This window comes from Lissotriton vulgaris, chromosome 2_1, assembly GCF_964263255.1.
Source record: "Lissotriton vulgaris chromosome 2_1, aLisVul1.2, whole genome shotgun sequence".
NCBI lineage: Eukaryota > Metazoa > Chordata > Amphibia > Caudata > Salamandridae > Lissotriton > Lissotriton vulgaris.
In genome coordinates, this window is record NC_141687.1 from 767545184 (window position 1) to 767571120 (window position 25937).

At 45.7% G+C, this 25937-nt stretch overlaps 1 protein-coding gene across 7 annotated transcripts in view; it reads left to right on the top strand.

Annotated features, from left to right (window-relative positions):
• Positions 1–25937, top strand: part of UBR3 (ubiquitin protein ligase E3 component n-recognin 3) — a 2118328-nt gene that overhangs the window by 2064264 nt on the left and 28127 nt on the right. For all 7 annotated transcript variants that reach the window (XM_086956098.1, XM_086956102.1, XM_086956099.1 and 4 more), the window contains one exon: positions 24206–24345. In XM_086956098.1, coding sequence (XP_086812224.1) covers positions 24206–24345 — 140 coding nt within the window. The remainder of the gene's footprint in view (positions 1–24205; positions 24346–25937) is intronic.

Sequence of the window (25937 nt, forward strand, 5' to 3'; positions counted from 1 at the left end):
GGCGCTCCCGCAAGAGCCTCTCAAAACTCTCGCAGATTGAACCGTCCAGATATACAATTATTTTTTAACTTTATTTCACATAAACTACTGACTGGATTTGCACTAAATAATCGAACAAGTTACTTACCTTCGGTAACGATATGTCTGTAAGAGACATAGATTAGTCCCTTACCCTAGAAGTCAGTTCACAGAACGGCGAGGATGGATGAGGCGGTGAGGAATCCATAACTAATCTGTCTCTTACAGATATATCATTACCGAAGGTAAGTAACTTGTTCATCTGAAAGAGACAGTTAGTTATGGATTCCTCACCTTAGAATAGACACCCCAGCAATACCAGCCCTGGTGGTGGGTCTGCGAACCAAGTTCACTCCAGAAAGTCCTGGAGAACTGAACGACCGAAGAAGCAGTCTCTCCGGACTGGAGTGTCTAAGCAATAGTATGTGGTAAACGTGTGCAGAGAAGCCTATGTGGCTGCCTGGCAGATGTCAAGAAGGGGGACTCCACGTCCCAAGGCAGTAGTGGCTGCCGTTGCCCTGGTGGAATGGGCACGCAACCCCACTAGAGGTTACTTTTTCACTAAGGAGTAGCAGATTTTGATGCAAAGAACGACCCATCGGGAGATGGTTCGTTTTTTCACAGCCCGACCTTTCTTCTTGGCGCCCATATAACTAACAAAGAGCTGATCATTCACCAAGAAGGTGGCCAAAGTAATGGTCTGTCCTATATGGAAAGAGGTAACCACTTTGGGAAGGAAAGAAGGCCTAGTGGCGGAGGACAGCCTTGTCCGGATGAACAGCAAGGAAAGGAGGCTTTCGATCAAAGGGCTTGTAGCTCACTCTACGAGCAGAGGTGATGGCAACCAGAAAGGCAGTTTTAAGAGTCAGGAGACGGAGAGGACAGTTATGTAGCTGCTCGAAAGGAGCACACAAAAGATAATTAGGAACCAGGTTCAAGTCCCACTGGAGCATCACGAAAGGAGTTGAAGGAGACAAGTGAGAAATGCCCTTAAGGAAGCGATTAACAATAGGGGACTTGAAAAGAGAATGCTGGTGCTGTGAACTGTCGTCGCTCAATCTCCACACAAGGAGGGGGAGGCTGGACAGGTTCGGGTGAAGAACCTTCACCTGCTGTTGCAGCAGAAGATCCTCCCGAAGAGGCATTGTGATCAGAGGATCAATGGCCATGTGTAAAAGCTCGGGATACCAGACTCTTCGTGCTCAATCTGGGGCCACAAGAATGACTTGGACCTGGTTGTTCTTGATCTTATTCAGCACTCTAGGTAGAAGTGGTATAGGTGGACATTGCGCATTCTCTTTGGTGGCAAATAAATCTAACCAAGGCTCTCCCCACTGCTGAAAGAGACTTTGCACCACCTCCCAGTGAAGACGCCATTCGAGATCTATCATGCATATGCGGCTGAGTTTGTCCGCCCTGGGGTTCTGGAACCTGCCAGGTGTTGAACCACCAGGGATATGCCTAGATGTTCCAGCCACATCCAAAGGTGGAGAGGCTCCTGACAGGGTCCATGACCCCACCCCGCCCTGTTTGTTGTAGTACCACATGGCGGTGGTGTTGTCTGTGAACACCTGCATTACTCTTCCCCAGACAGAGGGGAGGAGCGCCTTTAGTGCAAGACGAATCGCTTGAACGTCCAGAAGGTTGATATGGGGCCCGGACTCTGCCGGAGACCAGAGGTCTCTGATCCCCACCTCTCCCATGTGGCCGCCCAACCCCAGCAGAGATGCATCTGCCTGGGAAGGGAGAGGGATCTGCCGTTGACCCAATCCCGGTTCGTTAGCCACCACTGCAATTGGTGTGCAGTGCCCTCTGAGATCTGTACCCAATCAGAAAGATTCCCCTGATGCTGTGCCCACTGAAACTTCAGGTCCCACTGCTGAGCCCGCATATGCCACCTGGCATAGACCACCAGCAGGATGCAGGAGGCCATGAGGCCCAGTAGCCTCAGGGTCATTCTGACCGAAACCCGCAACAAAGTCTGAAAGATCGCAATCATTGCCCGAATATCCCGGACTCACTGTTCTTGAGGATAACCCCAAAACTGCCCTGTGTCCAGAACCGCTCCGATGAAAAGGAGCTTCTGAGAGGGAATCAGGTGTGACTTCGGCACATTGATGGTGTACCCCAGCGAATGCAGAAGATTGGCCCTAGTCTGGAGGTGGGAGATGACAGCCTGGGGCGAGCCTGCCTTCAACAGCCAGTCGTCGAGATGGGGGAAGACTGGAACCCCTGATCTGCGCAGATGAACTGCGACTACCGCCATCACAGTGAACACCCGAGGGGCGCTGGTAAGACCGAAGGGGAGCACGGTAAACTGAAAGTGTTTGTGGCCTACAGTAAACAGTTGGTAACACCAATGGTCTGGCAGGACGGGAATGTGAAAATAAGCATCCTGCAAGTCCAACGCTACCATCCAGTCTCCAGGGTCTATAGCAGACAGGACCTGAGCAAGGGTCAGCATTTTGAACTTCTACTTCCGGAGGAAGCGATTGACTTTCCTGAGATCCAAGATAGTACGCAGGCCTTTGACCTTCTTGAGTACCAGAAAGTAGTGGGAATAAGAAGCATGACCTACTTCTGGGGCAGGAATGCACTCGATGGCTCCCTTGGCCAAGAGAGCCATAATTTCCTGTTGGAGAAGGACCAAGTGATCCTCCGACATGCGATGGCTCTGAGAAGGCATGGATGGAGGGGTAGTCTTGAAGGGGAGGGAGTAGCCCCTTCGGACTATCTGCAAAACCCACTTGTCCCACGTGGTGTTGAGCCAGTGGGGGAGGTGATGGGGAATCCTGCCACACACTAGCAAAAGGTGGCCCTGAGAGGTCGGTCAAGGATGGTTTGGAGGCTGCTGCAGAGGGGGCACTGATGGACTGGCCTGCCCACTGGCCCCCAGACCCACGACGGAGGATCCCACATCCCTGGCCGCGCAGAGGCTGGACAGCTTGCGCAGGCCTGTGACTCTGGGTGGGATGTGGTGGGGCACCCTTTCCGTAGCCAGGAAAAGCACGAAAAGCAGACTGCACTGGGCGGGAGGTGGATGTGAGGCCCAAGGACCCGACCGTAGCCCTGGATTCCTTAAAGCTCTCAAGTGCATTGTCCGCCTTGTCACCAAATAAGCAACGGCCAGCAAAGGGCATGCCCAAAAGCGTAGCTTGGACATCACCCGAAAAGCCAGTGGACCTCAACCAGGCGTGTAGCGTCTAAGGGCCACAGACGTTGAAATCGTCCTGTCTAGTGAGTCAGCGGTGTCTAGCCCACATGGAATGGAGAACTTCGCTGCATCTCTCCCTTCGGCAACTGCATGGGAGAGCACAGCCCGGGCCTCCTCCGGACCCTGTCGCAGCACCTGCGCTACCGTGTCCCACACGGAGTGTGAGAAATGGCCAAATAGACATGCGGTGTTCACCGACCGTAGTCCCAAACTGGAGGAATAAAACCTCTTCTTGCCAAGATGGTCCAGCTTCTTGGATTCCCTATCAGGTGGTGCGGAAGGTAATCTCAGGGGTGGGGTGTTGGGAGAGGAAAATGAGGTGGGCCGGGCGGTGGCGTTGGGCAATCATCCTATCCACAGGAGCCCCTGTGTTGGGCTTGGACCCAGTGCCCAAAAGGATGTCCATGAGGGCCTCATTGAACAGCAGCAGGGGGTCCGAATAGGCCGCTGCCGGCTGAAGCACCTCAGTCAGGAGGTTAGTCCTGACCGCCACCGTAGGAAACTCGAGGTTTAAAGCATCGGCAACCATACGCAACACCACTGCGTAAGACGCACCCTCATCCGTAGCCAGGGTAGGGGTAAAAAGCATGCTAAGGACTTGGGAGGTGTCCAGACCACTGGCATCACCCAGCTCCTCTCTCCAGTTCCGTTCCTCTAACTGGTCTGCAAGAGCGTCCACAGACGGCTTCCAGTCCTCTTCACCCTCTCCTTGAAACCACTTAGGGCGGTAGGAAACATCAGGGGAGAACAGGGGTACAAAAGTTCTGTCCGGCTCCGGTCCTGTCGTCAGGCAACGTCGTCCGGCTCTGTGTCCTCATTGAGGGGGAGGCCGGCTGGGGACACATCCGGCGTCGGGGGAGGTGTCACGAGGTCAACCGATCCAGATCCAGGCTTGGATCGTTGGGGGCCCTGCAGCGCATGGAATCTGCTGCCGGCATCGAAGGCCTAGAGCCCCCAACCAAGTCCGCAGGGCCCGAGGGCGCGCCGGAGGAGTTGGCCTGCCCGAAGATGGAGTGTAAGGCTTGGTAAAAGGTGCAAAGCTAGGCAGGGGTTGTTCCAGTTCCAGGAAAGGGAGGGAAGGCCGGAGTAGACCCAACGGTCTCCTCGGGCAGAGCCGGCCAACTACCTTCCGCTTTCCGCATCGGGTCAGCCAACGGACGGGGAGAACGCGAAGAGCAACGATGCTTCTTCGCCTTCTTCTTGTACTTCGACTTACACAAAGACTTTGATGACGATTGGTGGTGGTGGCTCCGTGACTGGTCCCGCGACCTCTCTCTCGACTGGGACCTCGAACGACGCGGAGCCGACTGCTGGGCTTTCGAGAAGCTTTTGGGACTGCTCCTGCGAAGACTCAGAGTTCATGGCCCGGCAGTCGGAGCACGCCTTCGGGTCGTGATCGCACTTCAGGCACCAGTTCAGTTCAGTTTAATTAATTTTATTTGGCCTTAACAAGTCAATGTCATAAAAGTATAGAAAGTCAACATACAATCAAGTAAAATATTTCATTTTCATACAAATCATCAATAATTATAGTTAAAAACACAATAAAAAGTTAGGGTAAAAAAACAATAATAGAACACTAATACATTCTTTTAGATGTACAAACTACATACTCATCCGTGCAATCATAAATCATGGGCAAACTATAAGCTAATCGATCTCCGCTTTGCTAAAGACAGACATAAAAAGCACGCAAGGGAAAGACAAACAAAAGGGTCAGATAACATTTGAAGGAAAAACAGGGCTGGGTGACATTGGGCAAATTTATATTTCTGGGAAATGGGGCGAAGATACTTTTTACGCTCAAGAGTAAAAAATTTACAAACATTTAAAAAAAATGGAGATTAGACTGTGGGGAAATACAATCACAAGGGCATACTGGCAGTTTGCTATTTATGTACACTCCCGCGGGAAAACCCAACATACAAGGAATGAGGTTAAGTCTAACGTGTACTAATACCTCTCAATGACGCATGTTGGTCACCACAGCCAGATTTGAGTTTAGACCTTCTGGCACGGAAGGCAAACCCAGATAAAGTGCTACCATAGTTTTATTACAATTAGATGCATATCTGTTATTTTCCCCAAAAATTTGAAAAGAAGATATAATTTCAGCTTTAGAGATTGTTTGGCAGTTAAGAGACTCATTATAAAGTGCTTCTAGGTCTAGACTTACTAATGTTTCTTTTACATATTTAAGCCAAGGTGCCTTATGGACCTGTTAGCACACAATACAATCTTTAATAATACTTTGGGTTAGGCTCATTGTGTCCCTTATCCAAATTGAAAGCCATAATAAGACTGAGGCAAGTGATATAACCCCTTAAATATATGGTACATTCAGTTCCTGGTGCATTGTAAATCTTGAACAGCTATTAGGTAAAAACAATATATTTTTTTAAAAAGCGATCTTCTAAACGTTGTAGATGGTCAACTTTCGAGATTCCCCAAATCCCGGCTCCATATGTTACAGAAGAGACCGCCTTAGCAGAGTACATTTTCCAAATTGGCACTAATGGCTTGCTGCCCAGTTTTTTTATAAAGAAGAACATGGCCACTGTACATTTTTTCAGGGCAATAGTCTATTTGATATCATATTTGTCCAAGTTCCCCTGTTATTACAAAGTACACCCAAGTATAGAAAGCACTTAGTAATCTCCACTTTTCGTTCCGCATAAAAGAATGAGGGTGTCTTTTTTCGGTTCCTTTCCCGCCATCAAAATAAAAGTTTTAGACTCATTCACTTTTAGCTGCAAAGAAGCCATATAATATACATAATTATTTAAGAGCTTTTGCAGAGCTATTCCTGTTCTTGGAATTAAAACTGCGTTGTCAGCCTAAAGTAGAACGGAGACCCGTTTTTTGTTAATCATAGGGACGTCCACTGAAGATTGATCAACTGCTGCTGTTTCGATGCCATTAGTATACAGGGTGAAGAGGAAGGGGGCTAACACGCACCCCTGCCTGATCCCCTCTAAGGATAGGGAATGACCTAGTAGATTCGCCCTGACTACTGAACCTCACACAAGCTGTACATTGGGAGTTTAGTTGACAAATGAAGAATATTATGTTACCATCAACCCCATATCCTTCAGAATGATCCACAGTTTACTGGGTAAAACAGAATCAAAAGCTGCCGAAAGGTCCATAAACCCCATTAAAATAGTCCCTTCTTTAATTTGGGTGTATTTAGCTACAATTAGATTTAGGTTTAGGCACTGGTGCCCATCCCTTTCTTAAAACCGTACTGCACCGGTATTAAAATATTTTTTTCAGTTGCCCATTCTTCCAGCCTGTTTAAGAACAGACGACCCATTAACTTTAGGGTTCCATCTAAAAGTAAAATGAGCCTATAGTTCTTAGGGAGAGATTTACCCCATTTTAAAAAAAATTGGGACAATAGTAGTCGTTTTCCATGAGGCCGGGGGGCCCAATGAAATAATTGCATTAAATTAATTAGTTAGGAGCGGGACCCAGAGATCTGGAATATCTAAAAACTCCAGGCACCAGAGACACAGGAGTCGCAAGCCTTGAAGCCGGTCCGACGTGACATCCCTCCGTGCACCAGGAGGCTCTCGACTAAAAAAATTGTGTTGACAAAGGTTGCAAAAACTGAGTCAAAAAGTGACTCAAGGTACCACTCTCTCCGGCTCTGTGCTGGCTGGCTCAGAAAAAGAAGGACCTGACGTCAGCGCGCGAGGGCGGTGTCTAAGTAGATACCGCAAAGTAATTCCGGTGGCCACAACACCAACGACGAATGCGGAGTCGACTGACGCCACCTATCGACGTGCAGAGGTACTGCTGAGGGAAGAAATTATCTCGATCTAGTCTGACGCCTGGGGGTAATTCTAAGATGAGGAATCCATAAGTAATTGTCTCTTTCAGATACAAAGCACAATCTGTGGACCAAGGTCTAGCTTTCTGCCAAATTTGGTGTAAACCTGTTCAGCTGTTTGTTTGGGCTGTAGCCCTGTCTAAAGAAGTCTATGGAAAATGCATGGGGAATTTGTGATCTGGGACTCCCCTTTTCTCGACCCTTGCTTGATGGATCAGCCCAAAACTTTCTGTGCGCAAACTAGTCAAAAAGTAGCACTTTTTTGGAAAGTTTTGTGAAGATTCGTCACACGGTGCCAAAGTTATTAGCAACACAAACAAATGTTTTTTCTATGGAACAGCTGACCTAACTATAACTACCTAGTGGCGAGCGCCACTAACTGATAGGTAGATAGATACTCACTGTGCACCGCTAGCGTTTGGGTGCCGCCAAAGTTTATGGATTTATAGATGGATAGCTAGATAGATAAATAGATAGATAGATAGATTAATAGATAGATAGATAGATTGATAGATTGACAGATTGATATGTGTGTATATAGATAGATAGATGTAACTGAAAATGCTCTTGCCCCACCATGAACTTCAGATAGCTCCCGTGTCCCGAAGGAAACAAGCATCCTGCAGGTCCAGTTTTACCATCTAGTCTCCAGGCTCAAGAGCAAACTAGACCTGTGTTAGGTTGAGCATATTGAATGTATTCTTTCTCAGAAAGTCATTGAGAGGGTGAAGGCCTCCGTTCTTCAGCACCAGAAAGTAGAGGGAGTAGCAGCCAGTTCCCACTTCTGATGTTGGCAACCTCGGTATGACTCCTTTGACCATAAAGGACTGCAACTCCTGCTTTAAAACAGACAGAAGTTCCTCTACCAGCCATCCTGAAGGTGGTGGAAGTTGCAGTGAAGTGGAAATAAACGTGAGGGCATATCCCTGCCGAACAATTTGCAGGACCCACTTGTCTGAAGTGATCGCTTACCACCATTGGAGAAAATGCTGGATCCTGCCTCTGACAGGGTGACTGTGTGCCCTGAACGGGCCCTATAAAGAGGCTTTACGGTTGTAGTAACTGAAGGGGTTGGAGATTGGGGCTGCTTGCTGCCCTTCTGTCTAGGTTGTCTGTGGCTGTCATCACGGCAGCAACAAAAAGGCTGTAGCATCTGCAGAGCTGGCTATATGTGCCATTAATGACAATATTGAAAGCCTGCTATAGGTGATACTTCTGGGGGAACTGGCGCATTGGATCAGACAGGCCCAATGAGCCCCCTGGTCCCCTGCTCTGTTTAAAGCGCTCAAGGGAGAGTTTGCTTTTTCAACAAATAAGCGAGAGCCATCGAAGGACAGGTCTATTAGAGAAGACTAGACATTCCCTGAGAAGTTTGTACATCTCATACAGGCATGTCTCCCGAGTGTAATGCTTGCACCACTAAACTTTCTGGGGTTGGGTGCTGCGTTAGGAAAGGCTAACCACCTGGGGCAAGGTGGCGGCACCCACTTTCTGCCTATTTAACAGCAGTCCAGATATGTTTTTGTCCATGCCCCAGAGAGGTGTCTGTGAGGGACTCATTAAAATGAAATAGAGGGTCAGTGTGGTCTGTCTGGGATGGAGGACTGTAGTGAAAATATTAGTTTTCACCTCCATAGTAGGCAATTGGAGGTCAAGAACCTCAGCAGCCTTTGGTATTACTACTAAGAAGGAGGCAGTTTTCTCAGTAGCTGATCTAGTTAGAAACCAGTCCAGTGGCTGGAAAAGTATCCAGTCCACTGCCATATTGTAGCGCATCTTACAGAAGTGTAATTTTGAGCAAACGCATCTCCATCATAGCAATCATTATCAGAGTTAGTACCGAAAAACATGAATGATCTGGGCCATTGCTTGAGGTCAGGGCAAAGTGTCAGTTTCCAATGGGTTGCAGAAAAACTGCAAGCAACTGGGATTAGAGCGTGGCTCCAATCGAAGCCGAATCGGTGTCAGAGAGCACTATGGGTTACACTTTATCTGGCGTAATCGGTGCTGATACTCTAGATTCCAGCATGAGTTCTGGCGCAAAGTACGACGTCCACACCAAAACCTGTTTGAGACCTGAAACTGAATCAGAGTCCCAGTCAGAGGTGCTTGGGGTTCCTTGGGGGCTGAAGCCACGCCAGAGGGAGCCGGCAGCTTGCCAGAGAGACGCAGCATAGCTCCACAGAACTCTTGGATCAGCTGCAAAGTTGCTGACAGTCTTAGAAACTTGGGTTGCCCTGAAAATTGAGTCAGAATCGGCACTGAAGGCTACAGAGTTCAGGAGTGCAATCGAGAGGCATGTTTACGCCCTTGAGCCTTCTCAGTTTAGAAATGGCAGGAAGATAGCAAGTCCAGCTTGGACTTCTTGTGCTTTTTTTTGTTACCTGATAATTTACACTGTAATGAAGATCTGCTGCGGGAACAACTTTGTGAGTGGGAACAGAACCTTACCTTCCACTTCGACTGGTCACAACATGGAGTCTGCCGGGGTTCAGTGACATACTGCTTTGCCTCACAGTCCCGAATGGCATTCACATTCATCAGGGCACAGTCACTACATGGCTTGAAGTCATGGTCTTACCCCAATCACTAAAGACACATTTGGTGGGTATCTGTCACTGTGATTTGCTTGTGACAGTCCCTCGAAGATTTGCACTCTGTAGTTTTAGGGAATGACATTGTCCCTCCTTGCACACTGCTATATAAGGTTGCATTTTTATGACCATTCGCTTCAAGAAGCACCATTGAAATATTCCTATTTCAAAATACTACACAATTGTTATTGGTCCCCTTATAAGTTGTACAGGGCCCACCTAATATGAAATGATTCCCACTGGCAGTCCATTAACAATTGTTGTGACCTCTACCATATACTATGGTCCTGCCATACCCTGACACCCTATTGCCGCTCAATATGGAGGACACTTCTCAATACTAGCTCTCTACCCTTCAGAGACTCTGCCAAACTGGCTTTTTTACATGACTTCACTGACATTGATGACATGTTCTCCCCTGTTGGCGATGGAAATCAACAGCCCTGATGGTGGCCAAAATATGCATCTAACGACATAGGCGCTCATCACAGGTTGCCTACACACCCTGAGTGGTTCATTCAGCTGTACAAACTGGCTATCTATGAAAGACTCATTTATAGGCTCCAAGACCAATTGCCCATATTTGACGATATACGGGGGCTATTTACATCTTCAAGAACTTTATTGTATTACAGTACTGAGGGAACTGGCATCCTTCACCAAACTGGGCTGTAGATTGGGATAGTATCCGGGTCTCCACATCATACATTGGGGAAAGAGTGATCGATGGACGAGATAAAGAAGGTCCATTAATCATGTCCAGAATCTATCCAATGTTGGCCTTTATCTATCTTCCAGGTATGGGCAATAGGGAAAGTGAAACCATGCTTTGTAGACAGAAGGAGAGATAACTTCGACAGTGGCAGCGATTACCAGTGTCATAGACGATCTCATACTTTGTTATATTGTTTTACTATTGTATTACATTTATTGTTGTACCCTACCCAGTATGTGTGTGCTGGTTATCTCTTGTTTATTTCTTCTGTATACCTGTTTACCATTAGTACTCTGCAATGGAATTACTTATAACTGTTATCAAATTAAATAAATAAATATATATATATATTTTTTTTAAATGATGCACTTTGCTAGATTAGTCTTTGAAGAGATAAGCGGTAGCTCTGGATCCACATCTGGTGGCGTAGAAAGGAACTGGCATCAGCTTGCTTGGATGGCACTATATGTGGCTCTGCACTTCTAGAGCGGATCTACGCTGGTGCAGAGCTACATGACACCCCTACAGCACGCAAGGGTACTGGTTGATAATTTCCTGATCTAGTCTGACGCCTGGGCAATATCAAAAAGGTGGAGGAAGCTGCTGTTATAAGTAGCCAGCTGAATTATAAAACTGTGCAAAACATTTCCTAGGTTTGCCTCAACATAGTCAACTTAATCATGGAGAGTTTTATGACTATAACTCAAGTTCAAAGGTTTTTGAAGAAAATAATATAATTCCCTATATCAGTTCTCCTAGGAAACATTCTGTTGCATCCAGGGAAAATAATTTGGGGTGGATTCCAACAACTGATACAAATAGGAAGCCTCTTCTTTTAACTTTCATTTTTTGATTTTTTTTTTCGTGACGATTTTAACAACAGAGCTGAAGTGAGTTAATATTGTTATGAAAATAACACCTATATGTGACCTATGTAGACTTTAGGGCTGCTAAAAACTCTAGGACTCCAAGTCGGTGGGTTTTCAACATGGGCTACTATCTATTATAGCAAGGCTCTTGTGTAACAACACAATCTGTAGCTCTCAATAGGGAGGAAATCTGACGAATGGGCTATACCAAAGAACTTCTTAGATCTTCACTGCATTTACTACAGAGTACCTCTGTGCTTTCAATTTATTTGGAACTCTCCCTGAAAATTATAGACAGCCTAGCAGTCCTCAGACTATTATTATACTGGTTTAGGCTGTGAATAACTCCCAAGGTGGAATCTTTTAGGAATGGACTTGTGGAGTTTTGAGGTTAGATAGAGATCTTAATTTGCACTGGCTATGTCCCATTAAGTTTTGGCTTGGTGTTCTGGGGCTGGAAAGAATGGGGATTGATCCTATTTCCATTTATTAAGCAGCAAGTGATACCTCAATTAAAATGTAATGGCTTTAAGTTTTAGATCAATGACAGATGAATATACAACCTAGTAGTCTCTCAGTTAATTTTTTGGATATGAAATCAGTACCATCTTTTGAAATAAACCTAGATTAAATAGTTCCCCACAAGGCTAAAACTTTATACATTAAGGGCCTGATCACAAAACGCCACTGCTCTAGTGCTGGAAGCTCCGCAGTCGTGGCAAGATCTCAGCCCATGTGGCGGAGTCTCCACAATGAAAAACTGCTTTGTGGAGATCCCGTCCCGTGTGTGGAGGCTTTCTGTGAATCGGGACCTCAGTTTAGATTTGGTACTTTACTGCTCAACAGTTTTACCTGCAAGTGGGACAGCAAATTAACTGGCAACGAACTGTTCAACACCCGTGGAACTGGGAAAGAAAATATTGAACACGTTTTGTTCTTTTGCCCCAATTATTTATCTGCAATAAGGAAATGGATTTGTCCCCTTTGTTGTAACCTAGGGTTTCAACAACATCAGTTAGTTTAGGCAGTAAAAGAAAATTGAGGCATTCTGAAAATGAATGTTTTTAATGGCTAGCCTCTCACTGAGGTTGGTCTTTGCTGCTTGCTTATTGGCTGGGATAGGCACATCCTCTGGGACATAGCCAGTTAAATCTTGTTGTCAGACCCAGAAGAACTTGGGTCATTTTTGCTCAGGTCAATGAAACTGGCCAAGATGCAGCCAAATACGTGATTTGTGCTGGCCTTGATACTACTGATTGTCTGTACAAGAGGAAGAGGTTAGCACCATCGTGGTTTTCCATCACCATACATGTAAATAATCTTTTGGTTTCTTAGGAGATGTACAGGCCTCCCTTATGGGTATGCCTTTTGATCTCCCCTGCCTACTCAGCAAAAGAGCTGATTCTGCCTTAGAATGCTTAACGGAAGGTAGGGTCATTACAAGCTCTCCGGGTCTATCTGTCCCTGCCAAACAATGCCCTCACCACTTCAGGAAATTCCGGGGCTAGTCCAGGGACTTGGCATATAGACACAACCAGTCTCCCCAGCCCTTTCTGCAGTCACCCCATTCGTTTTGTGGCAGAAACCTGGATCTGGCAGGCAACATACACGTCACCCTGGGCTTCAGACCTCCCAGTCCCCCCCTCCCTTATGAAAACAGCCTACAAGCCACGTTAGCTTGCCACGGCACACAGCCACCCTGTGGGAGGAATAATCCAGCACTTTTTGTCTGCGTGGCGATCCATCACCTCTGACAGAAGGCCCTCCAGATCCTTCAGCATGGCTATGGTTTACTGTTTTTTTCTGCTGTGATGCACCTTCATACCACTTCAGGTAAGCTCTCACAGGCAGTCCATTCTAATGCAAGAGGTGCGACCTTTACCCTCCAAAGAAGGCATCAAGAGAGTTGCTGTTTTCTCATGCCGACAAAGGATGAAGAGCTTCAGCCTCTCTTAGATCTTACTACAGAAGGACAAATTCATAATGCTCATGCTGGCCCAAGTTCCTTATGCCCTGGATCTAGTTGGGAGGATGTTAGCCTTGGGCCTGCAGGATGTGCATTTTCTCATACCAATCCTGCAGTTTCACAGACGTTACCTGCGATCTAAAGTAAGACAAGAGTATTTTCAGTTTCCTGTTCTACCCTTCAGTCTCACTAGTACCCCTCCAGTGTTCACATAAGTGATAAAGATGGTTGCCACCCATCTTCGCAGGTTGGGTATTTCTCTTACTTGGAAGGCTGATCAAAATCACCACAGTCTGTCAGGGGCCACCTCCAAACAGCACATAACTTATTGACATCATTGGGTTCTTGATCAATAAATCAAAGTCGCACCTGACTCTTTCATAGAAGTCCGCTTTTGCAAGAGTTGTCTTGGTTACGGTGCAGTTCAGGGCCTTCACTCCATTGTAAAGTGTCCAGGGCATTTGCACCATGATTATTATTTATGCATCTTATAAAGCGCTTGGTTACACTAGCAAGTGTGTCCCCGCGCTAGATGCTTTACAGCCGCTTTTAATTGAGTCAAGGCATGACTGAGGGGAGTGTCTTTGACCGAGCACTATTCTTTGGGGAACAGGAGAGTTTTGAGCTCTCTCTGGAAGATGAGCTCAGAGGTTTCCAGTCGCATCCTCTCTGGCAGCATATTCCATTTCGTGGCTATCTTGACTCTAAAGGATCTTCCACCCATTCTCACTCTTTTAAATCTCGGGACCTGAACCTGCCCAGTGCCACAGGATCTTAACTGGCGGGCTGGCTCGTACCGATTAAGAAGGCTGTGCAGGTACCTGGGGCCTTTTCCATGAAGGATTCGGTGTCCTACACAGAGGGCCTTGAAAGTCACCCGCTCCCTGATCGGGAGCCAGTGGAGGTTCCTCTGTGCTTTTTGTGCTGATGCCCTTCTAGGTAGTTGTAAAATCAGACGGGCAGCTGCATTTTGTATGCGTTGTAATCTCTGTAACATTTAGCACTGGCCCCTAGATAAAGTACATTTCTATAGTCCAGCCTGGATTTTATCAAGGCATGGACCAGGGTTTGTCGTACCGGCACGGGCATAAGGTCCAATGTTTTCCTTAGGACCCGTAGCATGCCAAAACAAGTGGCGGCCACTTGTTTGGTCTGGTGGTCGAAAGATATGTTATTATCTAGCCAGACGCCTAAATTCTTCACTAGATTGCTGGGTATGGGCAATCCACCCAGCTCGTCCGGCCACCAGGCCGAGGTCCACACTGAGGGTAATTTGCCTACGATCAACACCTCCGTCTTATTCCCATTAAGTCAGAGGCAGTTGTCCACCATCCACTTGGCCAGCTCTTGTAAGCAGGTCGCGAAGTTGGCAGCACATTGCTCCTCTGGTTGCGACAAAGTCACGATCAGCTGCGTGTCATATGCGTATGACACTGTCTCAACCCCAAATTTGTCAGTGATCTCTCCCACTGGGCCCACATACAGACTAAATAAAGTGGGGCTGGGACTGGAGCCTTGTGGCACTCCCTGTTTAAGTTGTATTTCTTTGGACCTAAAAAAGTCCCTGTGCGACCTGGAAGCTGCGGCCTGTTAGAAATGATTCCAACCACACCCATGCTTTGCCTCTCACTCCTCCCTTTTTAAGACACTGTAGCAGTGTGTGATGAGCTACAGTGTCAAATGCGGCACTGAGGTCAAGGAGAATTAATGCCGCTGTCTGACCTTCGTCCGCATAACTTCGTAGGGCTTCAGTCGAGGATAGCAAGGCCGACTCCCGTCAAGTGTAACGCGCGGAATCCCGACTGTGAGGGTTGAAGCAGTCCATTAGTCTCAGCAAATGCAGAGTTGTTTATTGACTGCTTTCTCCGCAATTTTGGCAAAGTAGTGGGAGAAGGGAAATGGGCCGGAGATTTTCAAGTTTCTCTATACTGATAATGGGCTTTTTTCTCAGAGGAAGGACTATTGCTTTCTTCCATATTGTGGGTACCTGTCCTGATTCGAAGGAAAGTGTAAGTAGGTGTCTAATAAAGGGCTCCAGAGTGTTTATGCTGCCATGTAATCTTTTTGGGGGTGCTGGATCATTAGGTGAGCCCGATTTGATACTTCCTGCTATGTGGCATAATGTTTCCCGTCAAGGAACTACAAATGCCGAGAGGCAATTGCTATCCTGTGTAGTCGTGAGAATTTCCGCCGTCTCCTCACCCACTCTAGCTGCCTCCGGAAAAGCAGAGTAGATTTTATCTACTTTACTGGCAAAAAACTCTGCAACCTGATCATAGGAGTTGACGGATCCATTTATAGGGGCTGCTAGTGGGGCGAGATCAGACAATTCCCTGTATACTAGAAACATTTCCTTCATGGAGTTGTCCGCGACCTTGATTCTAGTACAATAATAGGTTTTTCTACTTTTCCGGATGAGGGTGTGATATTCCTTCAAACCCTTCTTATATCCATCTCGCTCTGTCTCAGAGAACCATCTCCTCCATTTCCTCTTTAGGCGTTTACATTCAGCTTTTTTTACTCGCAATTCAGTGTTGAACCAGGGGGCAGATTTGGATTTCCTCACCGGAGCATTCCGAGTCCATTGCGCTGTATAATCTAGAGCCTTTTGGATTCGCAGATCTAATGCTTCGCAGGCAGAATCGATTCCCACACCCTCGGGGGGGCCTCCCAGTGTTATTATTTTGTTAAAGGCCTCGGTGGAAAACTTTGCCCATTGCCTGCGTTTATTTGGGGTATTGTTCCCATTCTGAGGTCCATAGTTAGGGACCGCCACTCGAAAAGTGACTAGAAAATGGTCTGACCAGATCACAGGGGTTGGAGGTGCTACAGTCAGGGTGTCCCAATTAGCGCAAATAGGGTCCAGAAGGTGACCTTGGCAGTGAGTGGGCATTTCTGATTTTAACAGCATCTGTATATCTGCCATGATCCCGATGTTTCAACCTCGGTCCTGGATCTTCCTGAGAGCAGCTCTGAGGCTTCTTTGCCACTTAGACTCTTTTAGGAAGTGACTTGCACACAACTTACAGTGGTGACTGCTCAACTGCAATTGGACCAGCAGCAGACATCTTTCTCTTCCCCACCCAAAGCTGATCATGGGGGTCATCTGGTAACGTTGGAGATCAGAAGACTGGTCTCAATATCAATCTGTTTGAGTTGCAGGCCATTTGGCTAGTGCTGATTCATGGGAAGGCTGGTTAAGGTTCTCACCGACAACACTGCTTCCAGGTGGTATTGCAATAAGCAGGGTAAAGTGTAGTCCTGGGTTCTGTGATGAGAGGTTCTGCACCTCTAGAGTTGGCTGAAGCATCTGGGCAGATCCCTGATCAGGAACCTCCTGGCACGCCAATGCAGACAAGCTCAGCTGGTGGTACCTGGTGAATCATAATGGGGCCTACATCTCGAGGAGGCACAGGGCATCTTCTGACAATGGGTGGAACCCAGGCTAGGTCTTTTATTTGCCTCCCAGGCTAGATCTTTTCGCGGCCATCAAGAACGTGCCATGTCTATGCATTTGCAGGTTGGAGGTCTCGTAAAAACTCTCCTGCTACACATTCCAGCTGGATTCAAGCACAAGACTCATGTACGCCTTCTCCCTATGCATCTCATTACCTGAAGAAGATCAGGAACAGCAGTGCCTTGGTCAGCCTACTGGATCAGGATTGGGCATGAGCACCTACCCACCGATCAGGTTACTGCTACAAGAGGATCTTCTGTCGCAGCATCTAGGGCAGGGTTGTGCATCCTAAACAGCTCAATCTACTACTCTAGGCTTGTAGATTGAGAGGCTGCAGTTTAATGCATTTGATCTCCCATCTGAGGATGTGGATCCCTTACTTCTAGGCATCCGTCCATCTATGAACTTGAATTATGCTGGGTGTTGGGACAGATTTGTGGCCTGGTGATAAATCAATCTGCCAGACAAACCCTTACATGCCTAACTGTAAGATGTTTTTTGTTTGGTCTTTGGCCTAGTAAGGTTTTGAATTGGGCACCTTTAAGGTTATTTGTCAGCCTTTTTGTGTTTGCCAGACCAACTGACCCTGTTTAAATTACCTGTTGTGATGCAGTTTATTAAAGGTTTGACACACACGTTCCCTCTCAAACTGTTTGCGCCCACTTCAGCTCGTGGCCACCTTTTTTTCTGGACAGACTGGTGCCAAGGATTCACGCGGTTGCCTGGCTGAACATCGTTACTCATTTCTTTTTGTGCAATCCATCAGCATTCTTTGTCACATCTCACCTCTCAGAGAAGGCTGAGAGGCTGTATTGGTTGGACCCCAAAAGAGCTTTAAGTTTTTACATGGATCAAACCAATAACCTTTTGGTGGATGATCAGAAGGATTCTTTGGGACGAAGAATGGCAAGGACTCTATTGAGGCAGATTGTCCTATGCATTAAGATCTACTATGCATTGTCCAAAAAACAGTTTTTGGAGGGCTTGAGAGCCCATTCCAAAAGGGCTAAAGTTGCCACCATTGTGTTGGCGCATGGCGTTCCTGTCCTTGACATCTGAAAAGCTACGATATTGGTGCATATGTTTAGGTAGCACTACTGCCTTGGCAGCCTGGATTGATGGGAAGGGAATTTAGCCTGTTCAGTCCTGCAGGATTTTCTGTTCTGAACCCACTCCACATACCCACCACTTACAGTAGATACTGCTTTCCTTTGGTGACCCTATTTCTGTTTGATTTTCCTTCTAACCACATATTACCCAGTGCAGTTGTTTTGTGCTCTGCATGTCCAAAGGCTTAGAAACAGTCAAGCAAGACAATCACAACTGCACACAGTGTTGGCGCTTATATGCGGCTCAGCTCTTTCACTCTCAGGGTAAAACAAAGCCTACACGGAGTCTCACAGTGTACAGAAGCACTATTTTGAAAGATTTCTTGATCCATTTTGGCCCCTGGGGAATATTCTAAAGGTGCAGAATCTATGGTTATGTAGTGTATCCACCCTAAAGAGTGTTACCGCAGGTAAATAACTTGGTCTTTATTACTATTTGAACTCAGAACACCAGAAAGTGGAAAAACTTACCTGGCACGCCAACGGGCAGGGCAGGGCCGTGAGGTGAATGGCGGCATTTTCCCCTACCGGCGGTGGAGCGCTGGCAAACCCGCCGAACCACAGCCCCCAGCAGCCTCAGGGGCGGCGCACCTGTGACGCTCTTGGAGCGCCCGGAGGCGCTAGATAAACGCTGACCTCCCAGGAGTCAAGGGGGGAACACCAGAAAGCGGAAAAACTTACCTGGCATGCCAACGGGCAGGGCCGTGAGGTGAATGGCGGCATTTTCCCCTACCGGCGGTGGAGCACTGGGAGACCCGCCGAACCACAGCCCCCAGCAGCCTCAGGGGAGGCGCGCCTGTGACGCGCTTGGAGCTCCCGGAGGCGCTAGATAAACGCTGAACTCCCTCTCGCCCGGGAGGCGCCAGGGAGAAGCCCGGGACAAGGGCGGGGCCGTCTGTGGCCGTCCGGGGACGTCCAGGAACGGGACGGGCCACCCCACTTGGCATCACTTGTGAGTACGGGCAAGTGGTAAATTGTGGATTTAACTTTGTTTATGTTTTAATAGCTGTCCGTGACTTCTGAACTACCCCCAATATGTCTATCCAATCTACCTTACCAGATAACTATCTACTGAAAGTAGTTACCAGAATTAATAGCGATAGAAGGAAATCGCTAGGTAAAAGTACTTTACCAGACCTCCCTTCAGTTTCGCCTCCGGATCCCTATAATGCTGGTATAAATACCACCAATGACACTGTTATAGCAGCTAAAACTGATAATACCGGTATCAATGTTGAATCTACTGAGGCCCCCGATAACTTGACTGTGGTGGAAGATAACCCGTGTGAGACCTCTGAAGGTACCCCTCAGCAGTCCATTAGGGCTACAAAATTTATGAGAGCATGCAGGAAAACAGCTCCTAAACGGGGAAATCATTCTGTCAGAAAAAACAAAAAAGACACCATACACAAGGAGAACATTGAGGAAATAGGGGCATTATCTAAAGACAGTTGTGTTTCTATTAAACCCTACCAAATTGACTTGTTAGTGAGTACTATCGATAATAAATTCAAAATGGTTGTAGAGCCCTTGTTAGTTAAAATTGATGATCTGTGGGCAGAAGTATTGAGACTAAGGGCTGTGGTGGATCAGCATGTAGTTAATTTGGATAAATCCATATCAAATATTAAAGATACAACGTGCCCAAACTCAGCACCTATACAGGATAGGGTACAACCACGACATACAAATAGTGCCCCCTCTACTGCTAATACTGGGAAACAACTATCTAAAGAGTTACCTGCATTGACACACCCATTGGCTCAGGAAGTGGGCCGACCTTCACAGGTGCCGGCAGCTTGGTCAACAAGCGTAGTGTCGGGTAGTTCACATCCTGATGTAAGATCATTACCAGCTCCAAGCAGAGGAAAGACTGTTTCGGTGCCAGCTGTGTCAGCTATGCCTGCTGCCACAGGGGGGACTAATGGGGTACCTGTAAGGATATGTAGGCGCCCAGTAGACCTTCCCCCTGAATGTGTACCCTATGTTGTGGTCTTAACTAATGTCCCGACTCTAACTCCGGCCCCGTATACCCAGGAGTCGGCGGATTCTCTAATAAATAAAACAACTTCATGGTTAAACCGCCACTGTGGTTACCCAGTTGGCTACTCTGATCAAATTATTTCTATCAGAAGAGTCAATTGGATTGGTAATACTAGGAAGACTTGTGGGGGAGACTGCGTGATTATTAATTTTAAACATCCGCAACATGTTGCGACGGTCCTGCTCAGAGCGGCCTCACTCACGCAGTCGGAGACAGATGTCGTCGCAAGACCATTGGGCTATTTCTATAACCATCTTAACAGGTTGCCTTCTGCTAATTGCTGGGAGGGGGCAAAGAACAATATCAATTATCCATCTATTGTAAATAGACCTGTGTTATCTACCTTTTGTCCTGGTTTCCAGGATGCTACACCTATCCCGCCGATGCACATGTTGAATTCTGCCCCTGGCGGGAATAGATTTATAACACACACTCCCAACCAATTATCAACCTGTGATAGTACTTTTTCACCTGTTAATGGGATGGTTTACCAAGTCCCAATCCAGAATAGGTACCAGTCGTTGAGTTTTCTGGACCAAAATGATTGACATGAGATTGATCCGGTTCTTGGGAGAGATGTAAACAGTAATAATATTGGAGAGTTAGCTATGCCTGCAAACAAACTGGTTAATAATGTGACTGTAGATTGTATGTCTGTTGGGGGAGAAGTTGAGAATTTAATGTATAACATAGAGCTTTTTAACCCAGATGATAACATGTCCGTATTTAGTGACGGAACGCCTATTGTCAACCATGATAGGGAAAAGGTAACTTGTTATATCGCCAGCTGGAATATTGCAGGCCTGATGGCCAAGGAGGATATGCTAGGATGGAAAGATTTTATTAGTTTGTTTGACATCATTTGCCTACAGGAAACCTGGTGCAAAAATTTTAAGGGCAGTGATGGCTTTGTATCCTATGAACTTCCTGCCTTGGCATCGCCCCATGGTAGAGCAAAAGGAGGGCTGTTGGTTTTGATCTCAGTCAAGTTACCTATTTCGGTGAAAAAGCATGTAATAGTGGGGGCTCATTCCCAAATTTTATGGCTAGCACAAGAAGCGGGTAGAAATATACTTTTGATTAATTTCTACAATAATATATTTGATGGCACCAGGCACACAGCAATTAATGATTTAGATAATGCACCGAGTAACTATGTGAAAAATTTTAATGGCGTTTATGAATTTATTTTTGTGGGGGATTTTAATATTCCAGTTTGTCCCTTATCATCTCAGAAGTTATGTGGTGTCTATAATCGCTCAGGGGATGCTGATGTTCATTTTCCCCATCATTTGTATGGAGAAACCCTGAATAACTTTCTGATAGATTATGACATGGAAATCATGGAAAATGCAAAGAACGACCTGGGAGAAAGTATACCGACTTTCAAAGGGAGGGGGGCTAATACTGTTATTGATTTTATGTGCATGTCCTCTAACCTAATCCCCCTGTGCTCAGAGCCCAAGGTGGTTGATGTTATGCTAAGTGACCATAACTGCTTAACTACTGAAGCCATGATTTGGAAACCTGTCCCTACACTCGATCTGGGTATTATTGTCAATATCGAACCCCATAGACCAAATGGTTTCAGGTTGAGGTGGAAAGGAGAAAAAGCAGATATAACATCTGATTACATCATCAATAGCTGTTTGATGGAAATTACGGCAATCCTCGAACAGGATGAAACTGTGGCTGCCAGTATTGTTCACTTCGATAGAATTAATTCAACCATCAATAAGAAGTTCACTAAAGAAGTAGGGCACAAGAGTAGACAAAAAAGGGGGTGGTTTGACCATGCTTGTTCTACCGCCCGGAGTGACCTTAAAGAGGCCTTAGCAGCTAAACCAAAAGATAAGAGTCTGGTGATTCAACTTAGGCAGGATTATAATCTGATCCTTAAACGCAGAAAGGCTGAACTCCAGCAGGAAGCGTGGGACAACCTCAGCCAAGCAGCAGAACGGAAGAATTGTACTTTGTTTTGGACCACGGTGAACAGCCCATTCCTTAAGGACGAGAAGGTGCCAGAGCTCACATCAAATGTGAGCATGGAATCATGGATTCAACATTTTTTCATTATTTTTGACTCTGGTAATAGACCGGCCTCCTATGGAGAAGGCTGGCCCATTGTTGCCTTAAATATCACCATAGATGAGGTCATGGTTAGTATAAGAGCCAGTAAGGGAGGGAAGGCCCAGGGACCTGATGGGGTACCCATAGATGTGTATAAGACCGCCCCGAAGATTTGGGGCCCATTGCTGGTCAAGATCTTCAATGCAGCAGTTAGCTGCAAAATACCGTCTACTTGGGCAGAATCAATAATCGTCCCCATCTATAAGAAAGGTGGATGGGGCGATGCTAAAAATTATCGGCCAATATCCTTACTGGACTCATCTGTTAAAGTTATGAGCCGGGTCCTTTTAGTCAGATTAGAGGAATGGGCAGAGACCAATGAGATTTTAACTAACAGTCAGTTTGGGTTCAGAAATGGTCGTGGCACCATTGAGCAGTGCTTGAATTTAGAACTTTTGGTAGGGAAATATACCCAGGCCAAAAAAGGGTCACTTTATCTATGCTTTGCTGACCTAAGCAGCGCTTTCGATATGGTAGACCACGCTATTTTATGGGCTAAACTGATTGAAATGGGAGCTCCCAAAGGTATAGTTTACTTTTTGGCCCGCCTGTACGAAAAACTTAGCACCAGTGTTCGGTATGGACCTAATGGGGAGTGTACGAGCAAGTTCAGGATCGGGAGGGGAATTAGGCAGGGGTGTGTTTTAGCACCCCTACTTTTTACACTCTTCATAAATGAGGTGGATTCTGTTCTGCAGACAGTTACGGCAGACGTACCTAGAGTTAACAACCTTAACATTCCTGTGTTACTCTATGCGGACGACGCCGTGCTGCTGTCCAGGACCCCCCTGGGTCTCCAACGTTTGTGCAGTTCATCAAAAGTAGGAAACTGGTGATTAATTGGTCGAAAACTTATGTGATGGAGTGCGGGCCCGGACGAGCTAAAACGAAAGTTAATTCCCATTATTTTATAGAAGGTGAACCGGTTCAAAAAGTTGACAACTTCTGCTATTTGGGGATCACCTTTTCTAAAAATGGTAGCTGGGATACCGAACATAAAGCTGTTAAAACAAAGATGATCAGGAGTGCTAATGGGGTTTTTGTATTTGCCAAGAAGCTGGGGAATAGACGCATTAAGGACAAGTTAAAAAAATTTCAATCTAGATGTCTCTCTCGCGCCCTTTACGGGGCTGGAGTTTGGCGTGTGTCACCAGCCGGGAGTCTACAGGTGGAGGAGAATAATTTCCTGAAAAGGCTCCTGTGCTTACCCAAATCTACCTCCAACAACTTGGTTCATAAGGAAACAGGGACTCAATTCCTGAATGATATGATCATGTTAAGACCCTTATTACTGTGGCGCTCTGTTTGGTTGAATGATGGCACCTCATTGAATAGAGCCATTATTGAGGATTGCCTCTCTTTGGACCAGCACTTAAAGATCCCTTGGATCAAATATATTATCGATTGTTTTCAAAAGGTTTTTGGGTTTAATGTGACCAATGATCGATACTGTGCCTCTGATATCTCCAAGTCAAATCTGAAAATTACTTTTTTGAATTATTGCATAGAGAGACGTGCTTTGGAGGAATCTAAACTATCTACATGTAAGCTGTACAATAGCATGAATGATTTTACTGGATTTCATCCATACTTGACACCGGTGACCAGAGTTTCGCACCAGTTTGTACTGACCAGAATGAGGATGGGAACAGTACATTATCTGGTTGCGTGCCATAATGTAAAAATGCGCCCTACTGGACCCTGTGCTTGTGATAATAATGCGGTACAGAGCACTACGCACTTTCTTTTATCATGCGAATTGTATAGTGAATTACGGAAAATCTTCTTAAAGCCCATGTTGAAAAGATTTGGAGTAAGAACAATTACTGACTCTATGAAACTGCTTTTTAATCTGCACCATCCGGACATTTGCTTCTTTACGGCTACTTTCCTGCTTAAGGCAATTGGTGCCAGGAAAAGTATGTGCTTTTAATCATTTTAACTATTTATTCCATCCCCCTCTGGATAACAAATGTATTATGTGTTTCCTTTTTAACCAATGAAATGTTTGTATTTGTAATTGTATGTGCTTTTATGGACATGTTTTTTTATGCTCCGAATAAAGCTTTATGAATTGAATTTAACTCATTAATTAGCTTTGCCCTTTAAAATCGATTGACGCAAAAAATATGTATTGTCTTGAAATGTTCATATGCTTTTACTAGGCTTATGATTTTCAAGTGCTTGAGAATTCAAATTTATATTTTCCATGAAACGTATATATTTTTTTGCTCTTCTCTCTGAACTTGTTTAGCACTCTCAAAACTGTGGCGCTGGGACAGGAATCTTTTTGTTGATCAATGCTTCTGTCATCATCATCATTCGTGGCCATCGTTTCTGTCTCTGGGGTTCTGTGTATTTAGATACCCACGGTGAAGAAGACCGAGACCTCAGGTACAGTTTTGTGTGTTACTTTATAATTACAGACCTAATTCTGTATGTTTTTACAGGCATGTCAGACTGTTTTCAGAGAAAAGAACAGATGGGAGAAACCCTATACAATGTCAGTTCATGCATTTGGTTGAGAGGTCAATCTTTTCTCTTTTGTCAAAAAGAATGTGCATGGCACTACTTATTTAAAGATTAATCCATGTGTATTTCTCTATTTATCTATTGCAATCTCCTTTCTATTTTCAAATAACCTTAATTAAAGCCTGCCTGACGTGTAAAAGGGAGTTCTAAAAAAAATGCACTGTGTGAAGCAGGGACAACAAGGAAAAATTGATGAGCATTCCCTGTAGACAAAAGTAGTACTTATTGGACTGTGTTGAAGTTTGTTTGAGGAAGGCACCACTTGTTAAAGAGCAATATCTTCTACTTTGGGGGTCAAACCTGCAAAGGATGTTTTATTAGGATTGGTGTGCCCATAATATTGGTGTCACTAAAAGAATTTAAGGCTAGTGAGGTGTTGTTCACTTATGTATCTAATGGTCAGTCACCTCATGTCAAGGGTAGCTCTTTTAATCAATGATGGAGGTGATAATCATGGCCCTGCTCCAGAAAGTGGTCCTCTGAGATGTGGTTTGTATATAATTCATTTTGCATTAATATATATATACATGATATTAGACTATTCTGGTGCATTGGATGGAGGGGCCGCTAGGGGATGCTGTTTCAGTTAGATAAGTTTTGGTGTGCAGCTGGCAGATCATCAGTAAAAGGTTCCCAACAGGATCTTGTCAGGTCTGGTGTCTGAGAGACCTAAATTGGGGATTGAAGTATGCTGGCATAAGAAAGTGTTTTATTGTACTTATATTATTACTTCACCCCTAGTTCTGCAGCGAGCATTAAAATAAATTAAATTTCAATGGACTCTGGAAACCTGTGGAGAGGTCTTCAGGAAGGGTCCCCAAGAAACACTCTGATTTTTACTATGATTGAAACTAATTGAGTCAGGGAATGGTTCAGTTATAAACATAAAGGGATCACATTACCTGTGTGCTAATTATATTTCAAATGCTCGAGGAGTTTACGTTTCACTGACCTCTCAATAAAAGTCTATTTGAGGGAAGCCCCACCTGCTTTCCATCACCGAGAACAAGTCTGCCCAAGGTGCACTGTTTGACCTTTCATTCTTCTGACACTAGCGTAGGATTTCTGGGAAAGTTGGAACTGACACCAACACCATTACAGTAATGGAGTCATTGCTACTTTACAACAAAATTGAGGTGCACAGATGATCAAAGTTTCTGGTCTGTTCTGATAGATAATTCTTTCCAAGGTTTTCTCACCTTATGGATATCCTTTCCCTGCCAGACTGAATCTGAAAACTTTCTGCCCAGGCGCAGCAGGTGACATCATGCAGCCTAAGCCAAGACTCCATGATGTGATGACTCAAAAGTATGTTAGGTGCTAACTGACGCAGTTGTGCCCGTTCCAGATTTTTCCATGCCTTATCAATGCAGTTCTGGTGCTCTTCTCTGTGCTTTACTAATGAAATTCTTCAGCTTTCGACAGTGACTATGTCAGATGTCTACTGACATTTT